General features: G+C 44.4%; 1 protein-coding gene across 8 annotated transcripts in view; it reads left to right on the top strand.

Annotated features, from left to right (window-relative positions):
* MED27 (mediator complex subunit 27) overlaps positions 1 to 25,938 on the top strand; it is a 182,870-nt gene that overhangs the window by 59,647 nt on the left and 97,285 nt on the right. For all 8 annotated transcript variants that reach the window (XM_057499151.1, XM_057499152.1, XM_036913493.2 and 5 more), the window contains one exon: positions 2,898 to 3,028. In XM_057499151.1, the coding sequence (XP_057355134.1) occupies positions 2,898 to 3,028 (131 nt within the window). The remainder of the gene's footprint in view (positions 1 to 2,897; positions 3,029 to 25,938) is intronic.

Here is a 25,938-nt window from a genome sequence, read left to right as displayed (position 1 = left end):
ACAGACATTTGGAGTGAAGTATGTTTATTGAAATGTATTTTTATAGAAAATATTACAGAACCTGTAATTGAAAACTTATGGCAGTATTTGAGGGAGTGATATGTTCTTAATGTTAATTTGTGGATTAGCTATGAACTCCCTTCTGCTGTTTTAAAACCATTGGCTGAGTGAACGTTTTCCAAGAGTCTTTGCAGATGTAAACTGTGCTTCATGGAATGGAGTATTTGGTGCTTAAATAATGTATAAATCCAGTTAGACAGGAGCTGCCTGTCAGTTTTATTAACTTTGACCTTTTCTCCCATTACAAAGATGGTTCGGTAAATATTTAATGGACCCCTTATAGATCTTGACAGTCGGAGCTGTGTTCCTGGAAACTGGGAAACATATATGTGATTAACAAATGTCGCTTAATCACTGTGAGTCAGCTTTCAAGGGCAGGTTTTGTTTTATGGGAAGAGGACTCCTTCCACCCTCATGCGCTCTTAGAGGTAGAGTACATTGGGCGTCCAAGGTGGTGAGATTTAAAGGAACCCTTTAGAAGAAAGCAGTTAACTTTCATTTCTGCTGTCTGTTTTTTTTGTTTCTTTGAGCAAATGATCAAAATGATGCCAGGTGGGCAAAATCACCTTGCCACTCTGCACAGTTAGCAGGACTCTTCCACTCAGAGAGTCAGCTGGGCTGGAATGGCTGAGCTTGCGTGGACCCTAATAAGATACGCAGGAGGAGAGCCAAAAGGAGAGCCAGGAGGGGACCCCTGCCAAGCTGCCTCTCCCTCTAATCCCATAAAGCCCCGTGCATATTGCACTCATTGCAAATTCTGGTGGGGAGGATCGAAACCCAAGTAGCTGACATTTTGAAACATTGTCTTTCAAACTTGTACTGTCCCTTGCCTCCATTGATTTCCCATTTAAGAAATCTGTAGGAGAAAAACAAATTTGAGCAAAATTCATTGGTCTAAGATGAGTTGTTAGAGCCAAATTATGCCCCCCCTTTCCACCCTGAGAAGAGCTCCATTTTTATTATGAATGTGATATATCTTTGTCTTGTTTTGTGTAGCCATAAGGCTCCCACGGCAAATTGACCAAGTAAATCAAGAGCCTGTTAAAAAACAATATGGATGCTCCAAACACAGACATTTCTGTCTTACTGGATCACTGGATATCCTTATTTTTATAGCCACTTTTGAGAAGCAGAGAATTTCAGTTCGTTTTGTTTTCTTTCACTCTGTGCGCAGCCCAGTGGCTTTGTTGAGGCCAGTCATTTTTCAGAACATTATTACCCTTTGCACCAAGTGCCCAGCCCCTTTTATACAGTGGTCACTGGTTTCATTACCATGAGGTAATGTAGCTGACTCTGCAGAGGAAATCTATGTCTTGAAAGAGGACTTCGAAAAGAAATTGATTCAGAGCTTCAGAATGAAAACTATTTGTATGTTCAGTTAATGCTAAATAAATGTTTGAAAGACCTTGCTTAATTTGAGAAGGAAGAAACATATTGGATGTTATAAATGGTTTCAATCCAAATTCTCAGCTTGGCATTTTCACATTTGAATGTTTTATTTACATCTGTTCAAAATTGGAATACCTTTCAAGGATAATTTTATTATAGAGATTGATGACAGCTTTTATGATCTAAAATACAAAAATTATGAGATTTAAAAAGGAAAACAGGAGTCATTGTCACGTATCAAATTGGACATAAGCTTCATTTGGCAATGAGTGAGAATGACGAGCTGTATTTTAAATCAAACTCCTCTGATGGTAGGAGTTGGGGGTGGGTATTGACTGTATTGGGGTGCAAGGGAACTTTCGCAGTGATGGAAATTTTCTGTATCTTGATTAGGGTGGTGGTTTCACAGGAAACTACATGATCAGAACCCATCAAACTATACACTTAAAATGTATGCATTTTATTTTATGTAAATTATAACACAATAAAGTGGATTTTTTTTTAAAGTCCTGTTTAGTCTAGAATTAGGTGGTATTATTTCTCTTTTTCAATAGAGAAATTGAAGCCCAGAGAAGTAAAATGATCTGTCCTAAGTAACCTCAAAGCTCAGCAGTTTGTCCAGAGCAAAGCGAAGGATGCTGGCCGGGAGCCCGTTTAGAGTGTGCTGCTTCCTCACCCCCACCGTGTCTTCCCAGCTACCCTGACGTGGTGGAGCGAAGTGAGCTTTCCATTCAGTGCTCTGCCCACTGGCACACATTATTGTAAGATCTATTCATGGGCTTATTCTTACGATTGGTACTTGTATCTTAACCATTGAAAAGAGTGGCCCAGTGCTTCTGAATGCTGAGCCTCTCGTGTTTGAATCTGTTTATGATAAGCCGTGATTTACTGCAGTTGACTATGAGTTACATGGTTGTTATTATAAGCAAGATATGACACAGTAGTAAGAGTTCCCAGAACTAATTTGTCTTTAAGGAAGCTATCTGGATCTTCTTGTGAGAAATGACATAGACGTTAGAACCATTTATGTAAAGCATAAATGAACAGTAGTGAACAATAAAGAAGTAAAAATTATACAAGTCAGCCACTTAGAAATACCCTGTTATATTTTAGAGAACATCTTTCTGGTATCTTTGTTTACCATGGACCCTGTTTGGCTTTTTTTCCTTCAACAAAATGTCCTGAAGTTCTTTGCATATTTTACGCATTTTCCCAGTTATTGTCGGGCATTTAGATTGTTTCCAGTCCCTCATTCTGCAGTGGTGCCGTCAACAGCCAGCCTCATGCTGCTTTTCCTGCTTGTCTGATCATCTCTTCAGGAATACATTCCCTGAAACAAAACGTTAGCTGCCGAATAAAATGTATCAAGTATTGGTAGTGTTAATACCCCTTGCCCTGCTTTTATCAAGTGTTATTTTTCCTCCCCTCTGTTTTGCTTTTCTCTACAGCTGCAGTACCACGCAGGTCTGGCATCTGGCCTTTTGAATCAACAGTCATTGAAAAGGTCTGCTAACCAGATGGGAGTGTCCGCCAAACGCAGACCAAAGGCTCAGCCCACCACTCTTGTCTTACCACCTCAGTGAGTAATGGTTCGAGAAAGGTCTTTTGTCCTGGGTGAACTCGGCTTTGTGCTTGTTTCTCCACTAAGGGAAAGTTATTTTTGTCATATTGTTTCTTCTAAAAAGGTATCAGGTAGGATTAGAAACCAAGCATGTATGTAACATATTTTACATAAGTTTTACAGTTATAATCGGTTTGTAGAGTACATATTTTGTGTATGACTTTTCTACCTGGGACTTTAAGGTGCCTCATAGCTCATTCGTTGTTTCCATGACATATTCCCATAGTTGGCAGAGCACAAGTACATTTGTCAGATAGCTGAGGAGCACTTTTTGATAAGCTTCAGGCTACCTGTAGAATCTGGTAGAGCTGGGATTAGAATCAGTGCCAGGCTCACTTGCTCTTTTTTAAAATAGGAATATGTATGCCTTTCTTTTTCCCAGTAGAAGAGATAACAGATACTGTAAGGTTCATGAAGTGTCCAGCTCGATGGTTTCGTCACACGTGTCTGCCTTTGTGTAGCTCCACCCAGCTCAAGCCTCGTGGCCGCCACTCCTAGAATCCCGTACGGATGCCTCATGTTGCCGCCCGTACAGCAGCGAGCCCCCTCCCCCACTGCTGTAACACTGTTCCAGCTTCTTTGACCAGTTAGTTCTACATGTCCTTGAACTTCATGTAAATGGAATCACACAATATGTAATCTTCATTGTCAGCTTTTTTTCCCAGCTAACATTATCTGTTCGACTCATCCAGGTCATTTGCTCTTTTTTGTTGCTGTGTAGAACGTTTTCGAATGTGCTGTACTTGAGTCATCCATTGGCCTGTTGGGTTATTTGGTACTAGAAGCTCGTAGATGAGGGCGAGGCTTACTCAGTGATGTGGAATCAGAAATATGAACCTACTGGTAGGTTCTGGTAGCTCCTTATCAGGGCACACTCTCCCTGAGACTTGAACTTTATACGCATTCTCTAGCCTGTCCTACCCTCCTGTTGTATCCTCTTTCATTTCATCTTCAGTTACAAACTCTGTTTTAAAATTTCCAGCTCGAGGATTGTGTGTAGGTAAGACTCAGTTTGCCTTTACACAAGATCTCATTTATTTTCTGTTTGATTAGCAAGTATTGTACCTGCCATCTACTAGGCATTGTCCTAGCCCCTGGGGCCATAGTCATGAGCAAGACAGGCGAGGTCCCATCTTCCTGAAGCTTGTTCACTGGGGGAAAAAAAACACCTGAAAAAATTAATAAATCAGTGTATAATTTCTGGTTATGAACCGTACTTAGGAAGGGAACACATAAGGTGGTAAGGAGTGGGTGTGGAAAAAGCTGCTTAAACTGGGTGGTCAAAGAAGTCCTTTCCAATGAGATAACAGTAGGTGGAGATATGGAGACTGGGGACGAGAAGGGCCAGTAAAGAGCTGGGGAGGTGGTGGAATGGCTGAGCTCTTCTCTCCCACCAGTGGACACTCTTAGACTGCCATTTCGGTGATTTTTAGGTTTTCTTCACAATTAACATTTGCTTCCAGGATAAGATGAACCTAACCAGCCTCCATCTAGTATTTTTTGTCTGCTGCATGCACACGTGCCATGTTGTTCAGCGACTACAGGGACAGCTTCTCTGAGTGATGCAAGACAGAGTTTTCAGTATTTGGCAGAAAGCTTCTGAAGGAACATTACTGTTATCTCTCATGTGTTGATTTGGTGATTCTTCAGATCTCAACTTTCAGCTCTCAAAAAAGTCTAATGGGCCTTGTAACTTGTCATTTTCCCTGCATGGACTATCTACTGAGGCAAGATGTTTGGCAAGAAGCGAAAGACTTTCTAATGGTCCCAAAAGACTGCAGCCAGAAAGTGTTTGTTGCAAACTCTGTCTTGACAAAAGTCAGTTTTTAGCCCATCTGTTCACCAATTGTTAATTTGCATTGGCTTGAAACCTGTTTACAGGTGACATGCTATTATGAGGGCACTTAGAAACTATTTTAAGCACCAGGACAATCAACAGACTCTGTTCTCATGCCAAAAAAAAAAAAAAGGTGTTCACAACTGTCATTACAAATTTATAATAAATCTCTCAAAGTACTTACTTTCAAAGGGAAAAGCGGTTACTGTTTCCTAAGAATACAACTGTTGGAATGATTTCCTATACTTAGTAGCCTATTTCCTGTGAAAATTGACTGCTGCCTTTTCACATCATTTAGTTTTTTGGGCTCACATTATCTTGGAATCTCTTTATATAACTGTTGTCCAGGAGGCAGGATCTGTATCTAAAGGACAGTCCATGTACTTTTATTGATCACCTAGTATGTGCTGCTTACTGTGTTAGATGTCAGCAATAGAAATACCAGTAAGACAGCTGCTGGCCTAACTGGATTATAAAAATATTTAATTAAAAAATAGAACACTAGTTATATATGTAATATAGATTTTGAAAAAACAGAGTAACAAAAAAGGAAAAAATGTACTGTTACCCTAAGTTATTGTTATGCTTTTAAAAGATACTGTTCCAGACTTTTTTCTGTGTATATGTTTAAAACCAAAAAACAACCTCCAAAGAGGATTTTATTACAATATTGTTCTATATCACATCCCAACATTTACTGAATGTAGTTGTTAGGTCTTAAGGTAGTAATTTTCTATGTAATATTAATTAACCTATGGACTAATTAAGTTTGCATATTAATCAGCCATGTTATGGTTGTATTCTGTAGAACACTACTAATTACAAACTTTCCACTATAGGCATGGCATGACCATAAAGTAACTTTTTCATTAGGAGATCAAACCCTCAAGCTCCTTCATAAAGCATTACCAAAATCTTATGTTAGCTATCGCTACATCAGCTGTTGCCTAACAAATTGCCTCAAAACATAGTGGTTTAATAACAATAAACCTAATCTCCCACATTTTCTGTGGATCAGGGATCTGGAAGTGGCTTGGTTGGTGGCTCTGGCTCAGAGGTGTAAGACTGCAGCCAGTTGTCAGCCAGGGTTGCAGTCATCCCAAGGTTGGGCTGGGGTCAAAGTTCACTTCCAAGGTGGCTCACTCATGGCAGGCAAGGTGGTGCTGGCTGTTGGCGGGAGACCCCAGTTCCTCTCCCCTTAGGCCTGTCCACAGGATGTTCTAGTATCCTCATGACTTGTGGGTGACTTCTTCTGGAGGAAGCAGGCTAAGGATGAGAGCCAGCTGGAGCCCATCCTTTCTATGACCCAGCCTCAGAGGATACATAGCATCAGTTCCACCCCATTCTGTTTATTAGAAATGAGTCACTGAATCTGACTGACATTGAAGGGGATGGGCAAGCCTTTCTCTTTTGAAGGGAGGAGCATCAAAGGATTTGCAGACATACTTTAAAACCACCACAGTTGCCAATGAGGAGAGAGGTTGCACAGAGGGAAGAATGGCTGAGCCTGTAAGCCCCCTTCACTTATTTATTCAGCAGATATTTACTCAAGGCCTCCAAGTGGTTGGTTCTCTGTGCCGTGCTGGGGATTTGGAGATGAGTAAGATATAATTTTGGCTTTCAAGAAGCTCTGAGTACAAATAGGAACAAACAAGTATCAGGGAAGCACAGTAAGGTGGCCAGGTCCTACTGACATGACCCGCGGGTGCCCAAGAAGGCCGTGGGCGGGCTGAGGAGAAGTCCGCTTAGGGAAGACCAGCCCCACTTCCGCGAACTTCTCCACTGCCAGCTGTGAAGACAGGCTTTCCTTTAGTGAGAGAGCTGGACGCTTTCTTGTGTAGGCTTCCAGGAGTCTGCGGAAAGCTTCCATTTGTAACCAGCGGCGGAGCCCGTGAAAGGCCGGCGGCTGGGCTCGTCGCTCGCCTCCTCCAGAATCCGTGCCTCTTCATGGGGGGACAGACGGGCCTCTGCACTCCCTTGGGCCTGTGGTCAGACGGCACCCAAACCACCGGCTCTGCCTAAGTTGCTAAGTGTGCTAAGACCACAGGCATGGCAGGAATGCAGGAGGTTCATATAGTGTGTGTGTTTCTGAAATGCAGTTGGCTGTAACAGTAGTAGACTTTGAAGACTCAGATGCCCTCTGAGTTCCCACAGGATTAGTGATTCGTGGGATTAATGATTCATATCTTACCCCCCCAAAGAAACTTGTAAGGGACGGAGATGTTCATGATAAAAGGCCTCTCTCCTGTGTTAGTGTTCAGAGGGCACAGATGAAGTGGCCTCCTTCCTTGATTCCCGAGTGTCTGCTCAGTGAAGCCTTCTAAGAAGGGGCACTATTGTTTTCATAAGGAGCTGAGTTCCTTCTTGCTGGGTAAACACTGTCAGGCTTTTGACCCTTGTAGGATTGAAATCAGTCTGGAAAGTGGCTATCTTAATTGATCTGTAAGTTGTGTAGTGAGCCATTTATGTATTTAATATATGTCAGATGTAGCCCCATTTACTTGTGTTCCCTGAGGCGGCAGTCTCACCTTTACCGTGCGTTGTTTAGCTTACCTTTGTCTTAGCGTAGGATTTTGGTTTTCACCTGTAAGGCCAGGCTCACGGGCCAGTGCCTTCTGGGCTTCAGCACTTTGCCTGAAGAAATGGTGGCTTTTGGTAGCGGCAGAGGTGGAAGGCTCTCCTGTGTTCTTAGTCTGCACACACAGATCTTATTTAGGTTTGAGGAAAACATAAATACATTGTTTTACAGGCAGGTTGTTTTTAAAAATATTACCCCAATTCTTAGAAGTTGTGGGAACAGCCTTTCCAGCACAGTTCCTTTCAGAGGCTGCAGGACAGGCAGCCACTGGGAACACTGTCTGTGCTCGCAGCCCAGACCACCCTTCCTCTTGTCCACCAGGTCCAGCCCTCCCCGCCCCCTCCGAGCCAGGTCTCCACTTCCGCCCTCCACCTTCGGTCCTACACTGTCAGCGTTCACCTTTCTCCTGGCTCATCTGGGTAGCAGGCAAACATGCTAACCCGGAAGACCATCTCCTGTGAGAACAGCTGGCTGGGAATCCTGCTTCTCCTCCAGCTTCCACCTCCTCTCCGTCCTCCTCACAGCTAAGCTCCTTGAAAGAGTTGACTCTTCTTGTTTCCAATTTCTCAACCACTCCAGGCAGCCATTGTTCTGATTTCTGTCCCTATACGTTGGTTTTGCCTTTTCTTGAACTCCACATAAGTGAAGTCATACAGAACACATTTTCTTTCTGGTCGCTCCTTCTCAACGTGCTGTTTTGGAGATCGATTTACGTTGTGTGTCGGTGGTGCACTCCATTTTATCACTGAACAGCATTCCTCGGTGTGCTCTGGGGCTCACTGCTGGCTTTTCTGGGGCACTTTGCATCTGTTTTGGTACCGTCTCATACCCTTGAGAGTGCAGGGGCTCTTCACTTCATGCTCCGGCACTCACGGGACCTACCTCAGGTTTGAGTAACAACACAAAAGCAGCGTGCAGGGACATGTGTTGCTGGAAAGAAATGCCACTGATTCAGGAGGTGACAGGGATAATGACACAGCATGCACGCCTAGGCTTCCTTTTGACCCTTGTAGGATTGAAATCAGTCCGGAAAGTGCCTGTCTTAATCAGATCAGCAGATCGCCTTTGGCAGGGCCACGGATTCAGCTAGAGAGTTTAACTGGATGAGGCTCCTTTCCTGCCACTGCCTTGCACGCTGAGTCCCGAGAAGATCACTGACATGAAATTACACGTGGTGCTTATACGGGTGATTGGATTCTTTCCAAGATGTGTGGTAAATGCTGCTTCTGTTCTTGAAAGGCAGAGGCTCATGTGAAATCAACAGGCATCATGGAAAGCAAAGTGGTGACATAAATCTGCCCTTGGCAGTTGTGATGAATGAGGGTGGCAGCTTATCGTGGCCATTGATGTCAAACTGAGCAGGGCAAATACCTGCCAGGATGAGGCGCCCTGGACCCAGAGGCTTCTCCGGCAGCTTCCTGGCCGTCACATCGCCATCTCTTCTGTTGCTGATACTCAGGATCTTCTCTACAAGTTTTTTGCCTCAGCCACACAGATATGAAGTTCCAGGTTCCTGTGGTTGCTAAGCCATTACAGAAGCCTTGATGTAGATGTCATTTGAAAAGTGGCTATAAACGTGCTTCCTTGCAGGGACCTAATTTTCTTCTTGATTACTTGGGGTTTTTTTTGCCTCCTGAGGATCGTGTTATTTTGTGGAGGGCAGAATTTGGTTGTATGTTGATCACTTTATATTAAATTATTCAACTCAGATGGGGATAGGGGCCTCGAACAACAATATTTGGCACCTCTTTATTGGGATTTAGTTTGCTCCTAAGCAGAGTTAACAGTGAGTACACTGTGAATAAGGAGCAAACTGGTTCATCGCCATGAGCTTTAGAAGTGCAGAGCATTGTATCCTGAACCCCTTTTGCAGGGTTGCTTACTACCCAGGCTGACTCTTTCTGAGCTCGGGCTGGTGAGCAGAGCAAGCGTGTTGCCGGTATGGAGTGTCCCCAAAAGGAGACAGAGAACTTTGTGGGTGTAAGTTCCCTGAGTTTTGGAAAAAGTTAGCAAAACTTGAGTAGAAAGTCACTAAAATCCTTCTTTCCCCTACTGGCAAGTATTAAGTAACAATATTCATTAAATACCACTGAGAGGCTATGTAATAAAGAAATAATCCTAGGCCTTGTTGGCTATGACTCTCCAGAAGAGTTGAAAGTGAGAATGTAATTAAAGATTAAAACAGTGTTTGCATTCTAGAACATGGAGAAATCTTTCCCTCCAGTGCGGGACCATATTAATAAGGGAGAGATCAGTTTCCAATAACCAACACTGCAGAAGCTCATTTATTAACATCAGTCATGTTTGAGCCGTCTGACTTGGTACTTCTTTTGTTTTTCTCCTGCAAGACTGGACCTATCTTCAGGAATGATGAGGGACACCAATTTTACCTCAAAAAACTTACCCACATCTACTCCATGTCCTGAGTTACAGGATAGGAATGATCCTATGTGAGGGTTACCCAAAGACGGGTCTTCCACCCTGTAATTCACTGTAGCTCTCTGTTTTGTCAACAAAATATTTTCCAGTCTATTCATTTCAGCCAGTTTTCTGTGCAAAGGCGAGAAGGTCAGTAGGAACTAGTAGATGTAGCTATCTCAAGGTTTTATACTTGTGGCTGGGAGAGGGGTGAGAACACTACACAGTGTTGTCAGGCCGTCCTGACCCCGGGAGAGAGAGCAGGCGTGAGTGCCCTGCGGTCTCCAGAGCTCCTGACGCCAGCCTGCGCTCTTCGCCTCCGAGCGGGAACAGGGAAGAGCCCCGGGCCCTGCCCGATTGGGTTGCAGAGGTTTAACTGCACAAGCGCCATTTCATTTTCTTCCTCTGCTTTTTTTTTGGTTGCTGTTCACATTGTTTGTTTTCCATGTGCCTTGAAATAGAATCAGAAGGCATTTTGAGGCCAAGGGCGTGGGACAGTTGTCCTGACGAGTCCAGTCTCCACTGTTGCCTTGTTCCCCTTCCTCTTTATAGTTTCCCATTTGAGGGCCGCAGAAGACATACTCAGTGATAGTTCTTGAAATGTCCTTTTTTATGTGTTTCTGTGCTCGTGTTACTGGCAGGGAGAGAAGGAAAGCGTCTCTCTCTGGCTGTGTCATTGACTGAGGAAGGAAAATGGTCCAGTGACTGGGCAGAAAGAAACCTGCAGCTTGTAACTCCTGGAAGCTGTGGTTTTATAGCTGTTCCATGGCACTGGCCTCTGTCTGCCTTGTGTTTTGCTTAGACTGGAAACTCCTTGGCGACCAGGGCTCTGTTTGTCTCCTTTCCTGCCCAGCTTTGCCTCAGTTCCTGAAGGCTGAATGCCCCCCGTCCTGAAGGCTGGCTCCCCTCTGTGCTGCACCCTCCGCCACCCGCTGTGGGCTGATGGGGCTGAGCACATTTTTTTACAAGATGTTCCAGACAAGCGTTCCTGCTGCTCATGGCTCTTAGGAAATGGGAAGTGTAAGCCTTGGGTATTTAAATGACTAGAATCCAGGTGCCGTTTGGACAGACAGAGATGCCTACCCATGAGACTTTGGAGTTGCGGGACTGGCCCTGCGAGCAAGGATGGATAGGGCAGGCTCTGGAGACCAGGGCAGCGCGATAGCCGACTGTCCTGGGAGCAGCAGGCCCCGGGGCTCATGAGCAGGGGCTGATATGTGGAAAGTGGTATATTAGGAAGATTAATCAAGTAGCAGAATGCAGATAAATAAGGTAGTTCTTTGTAGCTGTTTAAAAGATAATTGGTTCATGTTACTTATCTTTTATCCTCTCTCTTTGGGCAGGAGAAACTCTCTGGGAGAAATAAACGAGGAATCCCTTATAAATATTAATGTAAGAATCTGTCTATGGAGAATAAATATAGGGACATTTTGTTTTAAATGCTCTGTGTCATTGTGCTTCATTAGCATATATGTTGTAAAAGATCCTTTTCTCCCCTTGAGAGAACCACATTTAGTTCCAGCTAATAGCCGCATGCAGAGATCTGTAGCTTGTCAGGACTGTCATACCTGAGACGGACAGGAACTACTTTACTCTTCTGCTTCAGCCAGAGGGCTTTCTTGCATTCACCTGTACTCAGAAGTGCCGGCCTGTGGCAGGAAGCCAGTAGGAAGGCCTGGACCCTGTCTTATTATCTAGACCCTCCATCTGGACCTTTGTTTCCTGCTGTCTGGTCCCCTGCTGTGTCTGTGTGCATGCCAACATGTGCGCATGTGTGTGCACTTGCTACAGGCTGGTGTATGCTTGGTCAAGCTGGGCCTTGAAAGGGGCAGTACTTCTGTACATGAACAAGTGAGGGAGATAATGTTAACTCCATCTGAAGCCCGTTGTGTTAGAGGAGCTCCTAAGCCTTGAGTGGAGTGTGATAGATTCTGCTTGCTTTACAATATTTCAGGCTCCCCTATCTCAGAAGTATGGGGGCAGGGAGAATAGAATAAAGTAGTTAATGTTCAAACTGGATGATGAGAACATAATACTGTTGATGAGCTCATTATATTGTTTTATCTACTTTTGTATATATTTGAATGTTTTCACAATCAAATGTTTTAAAAATACAGGTCTGGTGCTTGGATTGTTGTTGAAGAAATCGTGTTTTGGTAATCAGCAGTGTAGGGGATGGTAGGAGACTTCTCTGAGTGGATAGAGTCTACCTGTGGTCATGGAGGAGACTGGAGGGCGGGCCCAGTAGGAGGAGCCCTGCTACCCGCCCACCCTCGCAAGTGACACTTCAGTTTCTTCCTGTCTGGTTCTGGGCCTGGCCTAACTCTCAGCTGATCTTTCCTGTATTTGTCTCAGACCCATTGTGACATAGACTAAGATTTAAGACTCAGTGTCTTCCATAGATGCAGAATCAAAGAGAAATTACATAAAATGGAAAACTATAATAAAGAACCTGGCCATTAAGCACCACGTTGAATGTGGCAGCCTAGAGAATCAGTTTAAAAATTATATTTCATTGCATCCTCTAATTGCATTTCTCCTTTACAGGGTGATTTTATCCAGGAAGACAGCTGTCTAGTGTGGTTATTACATCACTCCAGCCATTATTGGGCAAAGGAAGAAAAGAAAAATGGGTGGTTGTCTTGTACAACTCATCAGATAGAAGTTGGACCTTTTTTTTAAATCCTTTTTTGCATATCAAAGAGTCAGAGCTTCAGGATCATTAATATTTTACATTGCCCTTCCCCAATGCTGGTTCTAAGTGAAACATTTTTTTTTGTTTTTAATCTTTCCATTCTTTCTTGGAATGAAAGTAATTTTGGTGGTCTCTTGTGTATGCCTTTTTATTTTTCTCTCTCTGTCATGTAGGCTATTATTGACCCATAGATTTTAGATTTTGGCCCAGAGACTCTCTGTTTAGGGTTATAAGTGATCAAGAAGCAGTGAGCCAGTTTCTGTGTTCACCTGTGCTATAAACTATTCTCTAAGTTCTAATAGGTTCAGTGACCTCAGTAACGGGAGAACAGCATTGTGAAGGAAACGGCTTTGTCTCTTAGCTTGAGTCTTTAAGGGCAGAATGGATTTTGATCTGGTGGTTGCAGTCACTGTGATAGTCCTCATTCATGGTAGATACACAGGAATTTTTAAGAATAAAACATGAAAACCTGTTTTCAGCCCAGGTTATACTTATTTCCAGCTTCCTGAGATACCAGGTATCTCTTTAAGTTTGCTTAGTGTTGAAAGAACTGGTCCTTGTCTTTATGTTTGGAAGGGGTTTCTAAACCTAGATGAAGCTCTGAGCTCAGGGCCTCCTCCTGGTCCTTTGGATGAACTGTGTAGGTCACTCGGGAGACGTTCTGACAGCTGGGTTGTAATGGACCAGAATGGGCTCTGAAGTAAAGGGCCCAGCCAGCCTGATGTAGGGGCCCAGTACTTCTCTGGAAAGGTGGGAGCCTTTAGAGCAGTGATTGCCAGCCCCCGGCTGCCCGTCAGAATCATACGGGAGCTCTCACAGGGAGAGGCCCAGGCATCCATGTTTTTAAACAGCTCCCAGGAAGATGCCTGTTTCCATCTGAGATTCAGAACTGCTGCTTCAGGAGCGGGGTGCAAGGAACACTCCAGGATTGGAAATACCTGGGAAAACAATTGTCAGAGTACCTGCAAGACAAGTGGGATGACTATTACTGGGAAAACTTGGTAGAGCTTTTTTTGCTCAGGGCCACAGTGGGAACCTGTTGGAATTTAAAACTCAGACGGTGAATCCTAACTTGGTTGCTTCCCCATCAGCTCCCAAATGTATCCAGTGTTGTCAACACATAATCACCCTGACCCTTGGTTCCACAGAGCAAGACAGTCTGGTAATATTTTACTTCTTTTTCTCTGAATGTATTTTTATTTAGTGGTTTGGTCCTGGCAGTTAAACTCGCTATACCTAAGCCTGTAGCGTTGTTATTAAAGACACTTTCAGGTGTATTTGTGTAAATCAGAAGTTCACAATTCAGTTCATTGCAGATCTGATGTGTACTCTCTTTTTTCTTTACAGCTTTATTGCACATGTTTAAAGTGTGTAACTTTTGACATATGTATTTATGGTGAAACCATTAATGAACTCACCATTATCAAGATAATGAACATACTCATCACCCAAAAAGTTTCCTTATGCCCATCTAAAATCCTGCTCACTCTATACCTCCGTCCTCAGGTACTCTGAGATGTTTTTGTCACTATTGATAGTTTGTATTTTCTAGAAGTTTATATAAATGGAATCATACTGTATATAATTTTTTAATTTGTTTTTTTTAATTCTTTACTCAGAATAATTATTCTGAGATGCATCTATATTGTTGCATATACGTATTAAGAGGTCATTTCTTTTTACTTCTGTATAGTATTCCATTGAGTGGCTATACCACACTTTGTTTATCCGTCCATCTGTTGCTGGGCATTTGCCTTGTTTCCAGTTTTTAACTGTTGCAAATAAAGCTGGTATAAACATTCACCTACAAGTCTTTGTATGAACATATGCTTTCATTTCTCTTTGGTAAACACTTAGGAGTACAATATCTAGGTCTTATGGTAGGTATATGTGCTCGTCTGCCAATGAATACACGATTGTTTTGCCTCTGAATTTCCCTATTTTGAGACCAGGTATTATATACACAGAAAAATAACAACATGTCCAGCTGCTTACCCCCATGTATATCCCCACCCCCCATTTTATTTGATACCTGTGGGAACCCCATGCAGAAGGCCGGCCTATCACCCACTGCCCAGGCCTCCTAATCCCATTGCAAAGCTGTGGGTCTGGAGGTGGTTGGTGCTGGGAACAGGCTTTTAATTTAGTTTGTCCTGACTTCTCTGATAGAGGTACTCATCTTCGAACCACTGGAGTTTGGACTTTTGCTGTTCTTTATCTTTAATTGGTATTTATTTTTGAAATTCAGCAAATAAAATCTGATGTTCATAATGCAAGATCCTGGATACTGACGGATAAATAAACCTTCCTTTAAGGAATTTGGAGTTGTCCTGGGGAGACAAAGAGGCCATTAGGGTTCAAAATAAGGACATGAAATCAACCTTAGGGAAACCAGGAGAAGCTCTTTGGAGGATGTGGACTCAGAGAATTTTTAAATCCCTATAAATGGACTTAAATACACTGTTGGTACCTCAAAATAGAGCAGCCCAAGACAGGCCTACTACCCATTACCTCCTAAAAGGCAGAAGGAAGGGGCAGAGGCAAGAAGCGGTGCGGACTCCGAGAAGTGGGAACTGCCGAATAAGGCCGCCCCCACCCCCTGAAGTCCCGAAGAGACCCTAGTCCTCTCGGCTCTCAAGGAGACTCGCTGGGTTCTAGGTGGCTCTTATTCCACTGTGTCCTGTAGATACCATCTTCCATGGGCACCCCAGTGTGTAAAGATAGGGAAGGTGCTGTGCAGATGGGCCAGAGGTCAGTGCTTTCTCCTCCGGCTCTCCTGAGGTGGGCGTGGGCACCCTCACATGCAGTTGTTGCCCCCTTCCCCCTCTCCTCTTTGTCCCTGGAAATCTTTAGTAGCCACAGTGAGAGACTACCAGGCTTGAGTTTCAGATCAGATCTGCAGAAGACCCTCATCTGTAACCTTGGTGGGTACCTCGGAACAGGACAGGACAGCCTTTCAGGACTCCCGAGTGCCCCACTCACGTACAGACTCCCTCGTGTATTGCTGAGCTGAACCTTCTTGTGCCATCTTTCTTACCCTGCTGTATTCGGGGCTCACAGATATTCCCAAGTAGATCTTTCAGTTCTTCCCGAGAGCTCATGGCTTTAGGAACTTTCTGTGCAGTTGCTCCAGCTTCCGGCACAGGGAGTTAGATTTGCTGGGACTTAATGTCCCCAGAGACGAAACCTAGGGGTCTTTAGCTACAGATTCAACTCTAGCCCCATTTTTTGTGGCCCAAGAAGGTTTCCCAGGGTCCTGTTCTCTCCACTCATCTACCTCTGCATCTGTATGTCAGTACCCCAAAGGAAATATCCTTATAAGTTTCCCATAGCCTTAAATAGAATTTCATTTCATTTTTATCATATTGTTAAGCCAGCATAAATAATCCCAGGCACAGTAGCTCTAGAAAGATGTTCTTTTTCTATCTGACAGACAACAAAATTAATTTAGATTTTATTTTTTTTGACTGGGCACCTTGGGAAAAATAAAATAAAATAATTGAAATTAAATAACAATGCCACCAACTTCCTTTTCCTTCTATTTGCCAGAAATCCTATCACTTTTTGACTAAAAGAATGGGGGACCGCTAACTCCCCACTTCCCCAGCACCCCAAGCCCCCTTGCCAAGTGTGGCATGCAGAGAATTTGAGTTTACACATTGGATGTGGGGCTAGGATGAGTTCTTACAGATTAACTTCCTCTCTCCCTTATTTTTTGTATTTTATTTTTAATAAAGGGCACTTATAATTTAAAGGTCTCCTAAGACCAATGAATTCAGTGCAGTTCATTCAGCAGACATTAGGCAGTATGTGGCATTGTCCTCCCCTCCAAGGAGCCTCTGATATCACTGGGGGACACGTCTAGCGTGCCAGATCTGAAAGAGCCGGGAGGCAGCTAATTCTCCCCCTCATCTCACTGCGAAGGAAACAAAGGAGGCAGGTAGTGAAGAAGTCACAGGGATTTATTAGCAGCAGGTCCAAGACTGAACCTCTTGACTATTTCGTGCCTCTAATGCTCTTGCTGGTATTCTGCCACTGTATCCTGCTTTTGTGTGGGTGGGGGCTAATGGAGGAGGAGGAGAGAGAGGAAGACAAAACAGGATGTAAAAAAATTGTGTCTGTTTTTAAGTGGTGGTAGCATAGAATCGCTACCCGTTCTGTTGTTCTGAGATTTTCCCACGTGGGGTATCGCTTATCCCAACTCTGATTGCTTACCGAGTCTTGCATGTGAACCTAGCAGAGGCCTCGCAGCCATTGCTTCTGGTTCCTTGCAAATGGAAGGGGGACAGCTTTAGATTTGTGTGCTAAGAATTCCAGCTTTCTGCTTCAGCGCTCCTTGTGGCCTTGCAGCGCTGCCTGTTAGCACTGCTTTTTGGCCGAGGAGCAATACTTTATCAGCCAGTAGGAACAAGTATTTCTGTTCTACAGATGAGCCCAGATTTTACAGATCGAGAGTTCAAAGAAATGAGATGAGAGATCACAAACCAAAGCTGAATCTGCAGTGAGGGAAGAGACACCGTGGGACTGGTTAATCAGGAAAGCCGATGTGAAGGCAGCACTCACTGGATTCTTACATTTGTCCTCTGAGAGGGACTGTTACTCTCATTGGCTTTACAGAAGCTTAGGCCTTGTCTGGAGTCTCCCAGCCATGAAGGGGTGGGACTGGGGTTCAGACCTTTACCACAGGACCCCAGAGCCCACACGTCTGCTGTGCGAAGTAGAGTTGTGCCTGGTGTTTGCCTCTGTCAGGGATTAGGCTTTGCAGAAGCAGATGCTGAGATGGAGTTGGGAGTCGCAGGATATTTATTGGGGATCAACGTCCGTGAGAGGACGGGGCAGAGGCAGGACTGGGCGGGCGAAGACCGAAGTGTGATGCACGCCCGGCAAAGCCTTGTCCAGCCCAGGAGACTTGTGGAATGAGTATTACCCGTTAGAGCTGACCCCATCAGCCGGAAGCCTGGGCCTTCCTGCCCCCGCCTCACCGGGTCACCAGGCTCGGGTGTCTCGGCAAGGCCGTGACTTCGGTGAGGTGGCTCTCTGCCCCTGAAGCCGGCCTGGAGTGAGCTGGCAGCTGTAGGCTGAGGGCTGACTGCACTCCCAGAGTCAGGCAGCCGGCTCTCCCCTCCAGAAGGACCTGTTGGTGCAGCTCCTTGCCTGGCGATCTTTATAAGCGGTGTCACTGTTGCTGTGCAGCTCAGTAATGGTCTTTCTTGCTGGCAGATGGGACATTTGTGGGCATCAGTAATCAGAGCAACTTTAAGCGCAAGTCCATGCTATTGGGTCCATTTCTGCCACTGTGGCCACGTTGTTCATGAGTCCGCAATGCTGACACAGGTTGGCTGATGTTCACTGGTCAGGTCATTTTGTCCACTTGGTTATTAGATGCCCTTCCCAGGTGGTGATATCATGTGATAACAGAGGTCTTCCGCCCTTCATGCCTACTCCCAGATATCTGTGTGTACGTCTGCAGTGTAGACGTTCTTGTCCTGACCTTCCAGTCTTTACTTTTAGGCTCTTGAGAATCTTATTGAAAAACTCACCACGCTCCATGAGTCCAAATATTGTCTGCACTTAGTTTTCATACAGGGTTGATACCTGCTGCCCTGCTGAAGCCCTCCCGCTGGGGAGGCTTTTCTCTCACTGCTGTCTCGTGGCCGTCGTAAGGGAGTCTGTCATGGAGTGTTTTTGGCTTGTTGCCGCACACCAGGGTGGCCCATCTGTCAGGTAAGGCTGGGCTTCCTCCTCTTCCCCCAGTTGTTATTACACGACCCCCTGTACAATCGTGGATGTGAGCTATGGGAGCAATGCTGGGACAATGTGGTGGGTACCGTGGGGGCTGTGGCCTCTGGTTCTGCTTGTTCTCAGTCTGGGATGTACTGCTCCCATCTGCAGTTGACTGTTGCTGGGCCTGCTCAGCTTACAACTTGGTGGGTCTGGAAGCACCTGAAGAGGCCCACCCAAGGAAATGGTGAGAGGTAGTCTCACCTTGGGTTGAGAGGTAGTCTATTTTTGCTTCAGATGATGTCAAGAATTGTGAAAGGTGAGAGACTTTAGCTTTTTGTGTGTGTGTGTGCCTGTGGATGTGTGAGCCTAAAGATTAGCTTATCACAGTTACACGGATGCCGACAAGTCCCAGCCGAAGAGTAGCCAGAGTGTCAGTGGGTCTTGGCAATTCCCTGAACCCCTTTCCCATAAGGGCAGTGTAGGTGGGCCTACCTGGATGCCTGCGTTGATAGTGGGTTACATCACGGGAGGGGAACTCTGAGCCTGGGGAACTCACTGCATTATAAGCAAGCCTATTCGTTATTTATGGGGAGATGTTACCTCATCCCTCAAGGCTGCTTACTGCAAACACAACCTTGAGAAATGTCCTGAGTACCAGATGGTTGGGGCCTTGCATTTTCAGCATACCTGGCAGCTGTGTAAGAGTGTGAGAAACCTTAGGGAGGGCAGTCTCTCAACACTTAAGAGGTCCCAGCATGCACCTGGCCTTGGATCCCTAAACATTTTATGGATGTGGAAGACAGCATGTGTTTTACCAAGGCCTCCAGTGACTTGGCCACCTCCTCATCTGACCTGATCACCATACTGTCACTGCTGTCAGATCATTGTGATAATCTGAGTGATGTCCAGATATCCAGGTCTCTTCCTATGTTATGACACAGGGCAGAAGTTTGCCCTAAGGCAAAACTGTAAATGTATAACTGTTCCATGTTCTGTGGAATATGAACTGTTTCTGATCCTCCTTTTTTGATTGGAACAGAAAAAAAATGTATTCACTAAATCAATGACCAGACGCTATTTTATTCTGCTGTAGAAAAGATGCACACTGTGGCTGTGATTATGCCTACGTTCCTGACTGAGCTTTCGGTAGTCTGCAGACTTCCCCCAGGAGCCGTCTGGTTTCTGCAGGGGTCAGATCAGCAAATTACCCAGATAGGGTGGAGACTCCTGGCCTGCACCCTTCAACTCCCACAGAGTGGTGCCAACCCCTGCTGCTGCTCAGGAGTGCAGTATTGGTTTTGATTTACTATTCTGGCTGGGGGATACGGTTGGGGCAGGGCAGGGTAGTGTCAGACTTCCACTTGACCTTCCCCCCTCTGGTAGGTCTTACTCCATAGACAAGGACCCAGTGTGGTGGTTGTGCCAGCTACCAAGTGTGTGGATCTCAATTATGTACCACCGGAGTCTGCAGACCCAGTGGATGGGTCCATTGTGAACAGGACCTTGGCCGGGCCTCCCTGCCTAATACCAGGCCCCCCGTGTTGCCTCATTTTTAATGGGGGGAGGAGGGGTGATGAAGCTTCAGGTCTCTGGGAATTCTTGTCAGAGTGGAGACGTGGCTCTCCGCAGCTGATGCTGATCCAGAAGGAGCTGAGCGCTGGGGGCTGCAGCCGACTCCGCCCTCCCCCAGCCAGGCGGCCAGGCCTCCCTGCAGGGCAGCCACGCCCTGTGTCCCCGTGGCCACCACAGTCTTCCTCAGGTGTGAAGCTATTACCGTGTGGCTAAGTTTCGGAATCCTGGTCTGAATTCCTCCCCCTCTCCCCAATATTAATCTTTTTTGTATAACTAGTATACATGGTAAATAAGGATTTGCAAAGAAAAGAGCCTGGCTTTTATTTAGTTTTCGAATGTGTACCAACTGATGTTAAGCCATGGTGTTATTTATTTATTTAGTTAGTTAGTTATTTACTTACTATCATTAATGTACAGTTACATGAACAACATTATGGTTACTAGACTTGCCCTAGTATCAAGTCCCCACCACATACCCCATTACAGTCACTGTCCATCAGTGTAGTAAGATGCTATAGAATCACTGCTTGTCTTCTCTGTGCTATACTGGCTTCCCCGTGTCCCCCACACCAACATTATACATGCTGATCATGATGCCCCATTTTCCCCCTTATCCCTCCCTTCCCACCCAACCTCCCCAGTCCCTCTCCCTTTGGTAACTGTTAGTCCGTTCTTGGGTTCTGTGAGTCTGCTGCTGTTTTGTTCCTTCAGTTTTTGCTTTATTCTTATACTCCACAGATGAGTGAAATCATTTGATACTTGTCTTTCTCTGCCTGGCTTATTTCACTGAGCATAATACCCTCTAGTTCCATCCATGCTGTTGCAAGTGGTAGGATTTGTTTTCTTCTTATGGCTGAATAATATTCCATTGTGTATATGTACCATATCTTCTTTATCCATTCATCTACTGATGGACACTTAGGTTGTTTCCATTTCTTGGCTATTGTAAATAGTGCTGCAATAAACATAGGGGTGCATATGTCTTTTTCAAACTGGGCTGCTGCATTCTTAGGGTAAATTCCTAGGAGTGGAATTCTTGGGTCAAATGGTATTTCTACTTGTAGTTTTTTGAGGAACCTCCATACTGCTTTCCACAATGGTTCAACTAGTTTACATTCCCACCAGCAGTGTAGGAGGGTTCCCCTTTCTCCACATCCTCGCCAACATTTGTTGTCTGTCTTTTGGATGTTGGCCATCCTAACTGGTGTGAGGTGATATCTTATTGGGTTTTAATTTGTATTTGTCTGATGATTAGTGATGTGGAGCATCTTCTCATGTGCCTGTTGGCCATCTGAATTTCTTCTTTGGAGAAGTTTCTGTTCAGATCCTCTGCCCATTTTCTAATGTGTTTATTTGCTTTTTGTTTGTTGAGGTGTGTGAGCTCTTTATATAATTTGGATGTCAACCCCTTATCAGATATGTCAGTTATGAATATATTCTCCCATACTGTAGGATGTCTTTTTGTTCTACTGATGTTGTCCTTTGCTGTACAGAAAGAAGCTTTTTAGTTTGATATAGTCCCACTTGTTCATTTTTGCTTTTGTTTCCCTTTCCCGGGGAGATATGTTCATGAAGAAGTCACTCATGTTTATGTCCAAGAGATTTTTGCCTATATTTTTTCCTAAGAGTTTTATGGTTTCATGACTTATATTCAGGTCTTTGATCTATTTTGAGTTTACTTTTGTGTATGGGGTTAGACAATAATCCAGTTTCATTCTCTTACATGTAGCTGTCCAGTTTTGCCAATACCAGCTGTTGAAGAGGCTGTCATTTCCCCATTATATGTCCATGGCTCCTTTATCGTATATTAATTGACCATATATGGTTGGGTTTATATCAGGGCTCTCTAGTCTGTTCCATTGGTCTATGGGTCTGTTCTTGTGCCAGTACATGGTGTTATTTTTTATCAGCAAACTTACATAAGGCATGGTGGTAGACTCTAGGAATACAGACAGCCTTGTTCTTTGAAGTTTACAGTCAAGTGGGGGTTTGGAACATAGTGTATGTGAAAATAAACAAGGAAATATAGGCTAAAAAGGCAGGTTCTGGAAGTCAGACTGCTTGGGTGTGAGCTGTGGATCTTCCATTTTACTGTCTGTGTGTGTTGGGCATGTTATTTAACCTCTCTCGCTCTTAGTTTGCTCATTTGTAAAATGGGGATAATAGTAATGGGACAACAGTACAGCTCTTACCGTATGATCACACAGTAAGTGCTAGCTGCTCATTTGTGCTTATTATTTGTAGTGATAGTAGTATGTATGTATCAAATGAATATTGTAGACAGTAAGTTCTGCAGGAGTTCTAGTGAGGGGCAGTGAGGAAGGCTCATCAGCTTAAACGCAAATAAATCTCGGTCTTCTTGTGGCATGTGTATTTTCTACTGTATACACACATACACTGAACATGGGAGGACATTGTTTTCTTTACCAACAATGTCCTGGGAATTGGGCAGTGAAGGATAATAAAGTGTAACAGAGGTCACCAAATGAACTTATAGAAAGCTCTACTAATAGGCATTTTTGGTAAATGTCGTGGTTAGTACTAATTAATGAATGGAAGACACTGAAAAATCTGTGAGTTCCTTCCTGAACCTTCAAAGAAAAAAAACTAAATTCCATTTTATGTATTTTGTGTTGTGTGTTTTATGATATTTTAATTTTGAAAATTACTAATTTATGTATGTTAAGTGAAGCAGGAAGTTAGATTGTGAAAACCCCAGTTTTACTGAGAGGACAGATCATTTACGGAGCTCAGGAAAGACTTGTCTGTTACCCTTATTGAATTTGATTCAGGTATATATGAGGTGTGGGCAGGGATCAATATCCAAGGTGTTTTATTGCTGCTTTTAGTAAGAAAACAGAAAGCTTTGGATTTCTGCAGCAACTGATAAAATTAGGATGCTCCTGTTTCCTAAAGGGTTCCACATTAGAGAATGTGGAAATAACAGTTCTGCTTTAAAGTGTAGGTTCTGAATGGTGACACCTGAGGGTATTTCTCTCTCAACAGGTACAGACTTAGGTCTCTGATGGCACCTGCCTTCTCTGAACGCAGCTGCATGTCAGCATCGCCAGCGTCTGTTGTTCAATGCGGCAGCCGTAAAGATATTTGGGTACAAGTCACAGTTAAGAAAAACTGTCAAAAGTTGTCTTGGAAGGGAAAACGGGCTCTTCTCTTAGTGCCTGAGGGTTGTGATTTAAAAGACGAGTTGCTCTTTAGCACCCTTCCAGATTTCTCGCAGTTTCCTGCCTCTGTAATGCCAGTGACACTGATCAATGAATTGACCACCAATGTCTATGGATCTCCCACCCCATGTCTGATTAGTGCACAGTGTTAGGTGCCCTTGACTATGAGGGGCTTGCAATCCAATTGAAGGGTGAAATTTTGTCCAGAAGCAATTAAGGAAAATAATCAGTTCCTGATGATTTGTATAGAACGGTCCTTCATGAAATTATTGTGAGCTGAATTTCCCCAGGAGGTAAGACTTGCCCAGATCTCCTGCTGTGATGGAAATCTTAAGTGTGGTCAGAACCTGGGGCCGCAGGGTGGGACTGGCTTTCAGGTTGCAGAGCATGGAGTTTAGGGTGAACCAAGAGACCACATCCTCTTAGGGTGGTGTTGAAGTCAGTGACCAGCTGGGCCGTATGACCGAGGCGTGGATCCTAAAGGACACAGCCAGCGGTTCTGAGCCATTTTGGAATCATAGGCGCTCCCTCCTGTGGAACATGCGCAGGGTGCTCAATAAGCATTTGTTGAATCAGCGTGCTACGTACGGTTGCAGACACCTGGGATCCGAGATGCCTAGCCAGACAAGATCCCTGGTCTCAAGCAGATTTATCATAGTCTTGTGAACTGGTCAGTAGTGCATGCAACTTCAGGATCCCAGTCAAGAACCTCAGGGTTGGTCAGAAGGGGGGACTGCAGGTAGAGGCCCCTGGACAAAACAGAAGATGTCCATTTGAGCTGGAAGTTTCTGAAGGAGTCAACTCCTTGGAGCATCATTGAGTTGCTGGAGATAAGCCATAGGCGTTCATTACAGAGTGTCTGTGGGCTCCAGCATCGGAAGGGAGAGCCCTGTGAAGGGCCCTGACTGTCACAGACAAGAGTAGCACTGGGCTCAGAAGGAAACAGAGCCGTTCTTAAACAGAGAAGGTGTTGGGGGGACGTGGTGTATGCGCTGGAGGAGGGCACTCTGAGGAAGACAGAGGTGGGGGCAGTCCTGTGGCAGTGCGGAGAGAATGAACTGCCCGGTTTGTGTGTGAGCAGGGCACGCGGGTGCTGGCTGAACTTAGGTTTCCATTAGTAGGTTATCAATAACAACGTATTTTGAGCAAGGCGCTGCTAGTTCACTTACCTTAAAAGTGAATATATTGCTTCCTGTCGGCAGGTGTTGAAAAAATATATATCCTACTGCAGTAGACTGGAGGTGAAATGGTAATAAATTTGTGTTCCTCTATTTTGGTTTTTTAAATGTTTATTGGGGGGAAGTAAGTAAAATAGGATGACAAAATATGGATAATTGCTGCAGCTGGCTGGTGTGGGAGTTTGTGGTGTGGTTCTCTCTCAAATACTTCCATCATAAAAAATTAAATTAAAAATAATGTAGCCAATTGCAACAACATTGTGAGTGTACTAATGCCACCAAACTGTACCCTTGAAAATGGTTGTGTCTTCTGTTTTTTACCACAATTTTAAAAATGGTTAAGACAGGAAGTTTCGTGTTATGTGTATTCTACCACATTATATAACAAATACTTCTCTTACCTACAAGGAGTAATGTGAGGCTGTGACTGGCAGCCATAGAACCCTCTGCTGAGGCCTCTTAAGACACAGTTTCATGGGATGAAAGGTCGGGGTTTCCTTGCTTTAAGGTTTTGCTCAGAGGAAGCTCAGTTTTAATTAGTGAAGCCCGAATAATGGAATATTTTGATGTGTTATAATGTGTTATTTTCTAATATGCACCAGTTTTACTTATGTAATCGCCATAGGCCTTGGTTCCTTCACCCACAGAGGAGGCATAATAATACTTACACCTTGCAGCTCAGTGTGAACGTGCAGATCCGAATGTTCTTGTTCAGAACTAGTCTTACCAGGCCAAAGGCTTCTTCAGTGGACAAGTAACAATTGTTACATTAATAACTATTCTTGTGTAAACAAGCATATCTAAGTGGCTAACAGAATATGTTCTCCAGATTTACTCTGTCAGTTTTTAAAATTAAAAAGTGTTAAGTAATCAGTATGCTAGAGAAGATTCCCAGAAAAAGCTCATAATTTTACCTCTTTAATAATCATGATTTTATTTTACTTCATGACTGTTGTTATTTACAGAAATAATTTTCCCAGCTCATATTTTTTAAAAATTGTAAAACTAAAAGTCAGCTAATTCAGTCCATGTCTTAACAAGACAGACTCTGACCTTTTCTGACATCTTTTGCTGCCCAGGACCTCAGTGTTTGCTCTCGCTGTGTAACTGGGGACTCTGGGGCCCAGGGACAGTCACTCACACACAGGTGGACGTGAGCCAGAGTCAGTCCCCTGCGTCCTGACTCCTAGTAGCCTGCTTCCCTCCTGCCTCAGTGGAGTCCAGATTGATGAGGTGTTCTGGGACTTGGTCCAGTCGGGAGAGGACCGATTTCACACAGAGTTCTTCATGACTGCCCTTAGCATTTTATTTGCTTGCTACTGTGTCAGAAACCGTCCTCATGACACTTGGGATAACGTCAGCAGAAAGCAAGAGGACATGGAAAGGTGGGAACATTTTCAAGAATACAGGAATGCCTTTGAAATACCGAAAAGACTGACTTAATATCATCAGGATCAAATATCACTTAACTTGATCTTGTGCCTTGTCAGGTGTGGTACTTGGGGAAGGTGGTGAGTTCTTGGGGGTGGAACCTGTTCAGAATGGAGTTTCCGTGGGGTTCACACAGCCGGAGAAGGAGCTCCAGCTCCAGCTCGTGCACCTCCCACCCGCCCCCCGCCCCCGAGTGAGTGACTGCTCATCCCGCTCAGGGCACGTGGCCTCGCGTCGGACTTGGCTGGGGCTT

The sequence above is a fragment of the Manis pentadactyla genome, chromosome 3 (genome assembly GCF_030020395.1).
Source record: "Manis pentadactyla isolate mManPen7 chromosome 3, mManPen7.hap1, whole genome shotgun sequence".
Taxonomy (NCBI): Eukaryota; Metazoa; Chordata; class Mammalia; order Pholidota; family Manidae; genus Manis; species Manis pentadactyla.
This window is presented reverse-complemented; position numbering and strand designations above follow the sequence as displayed.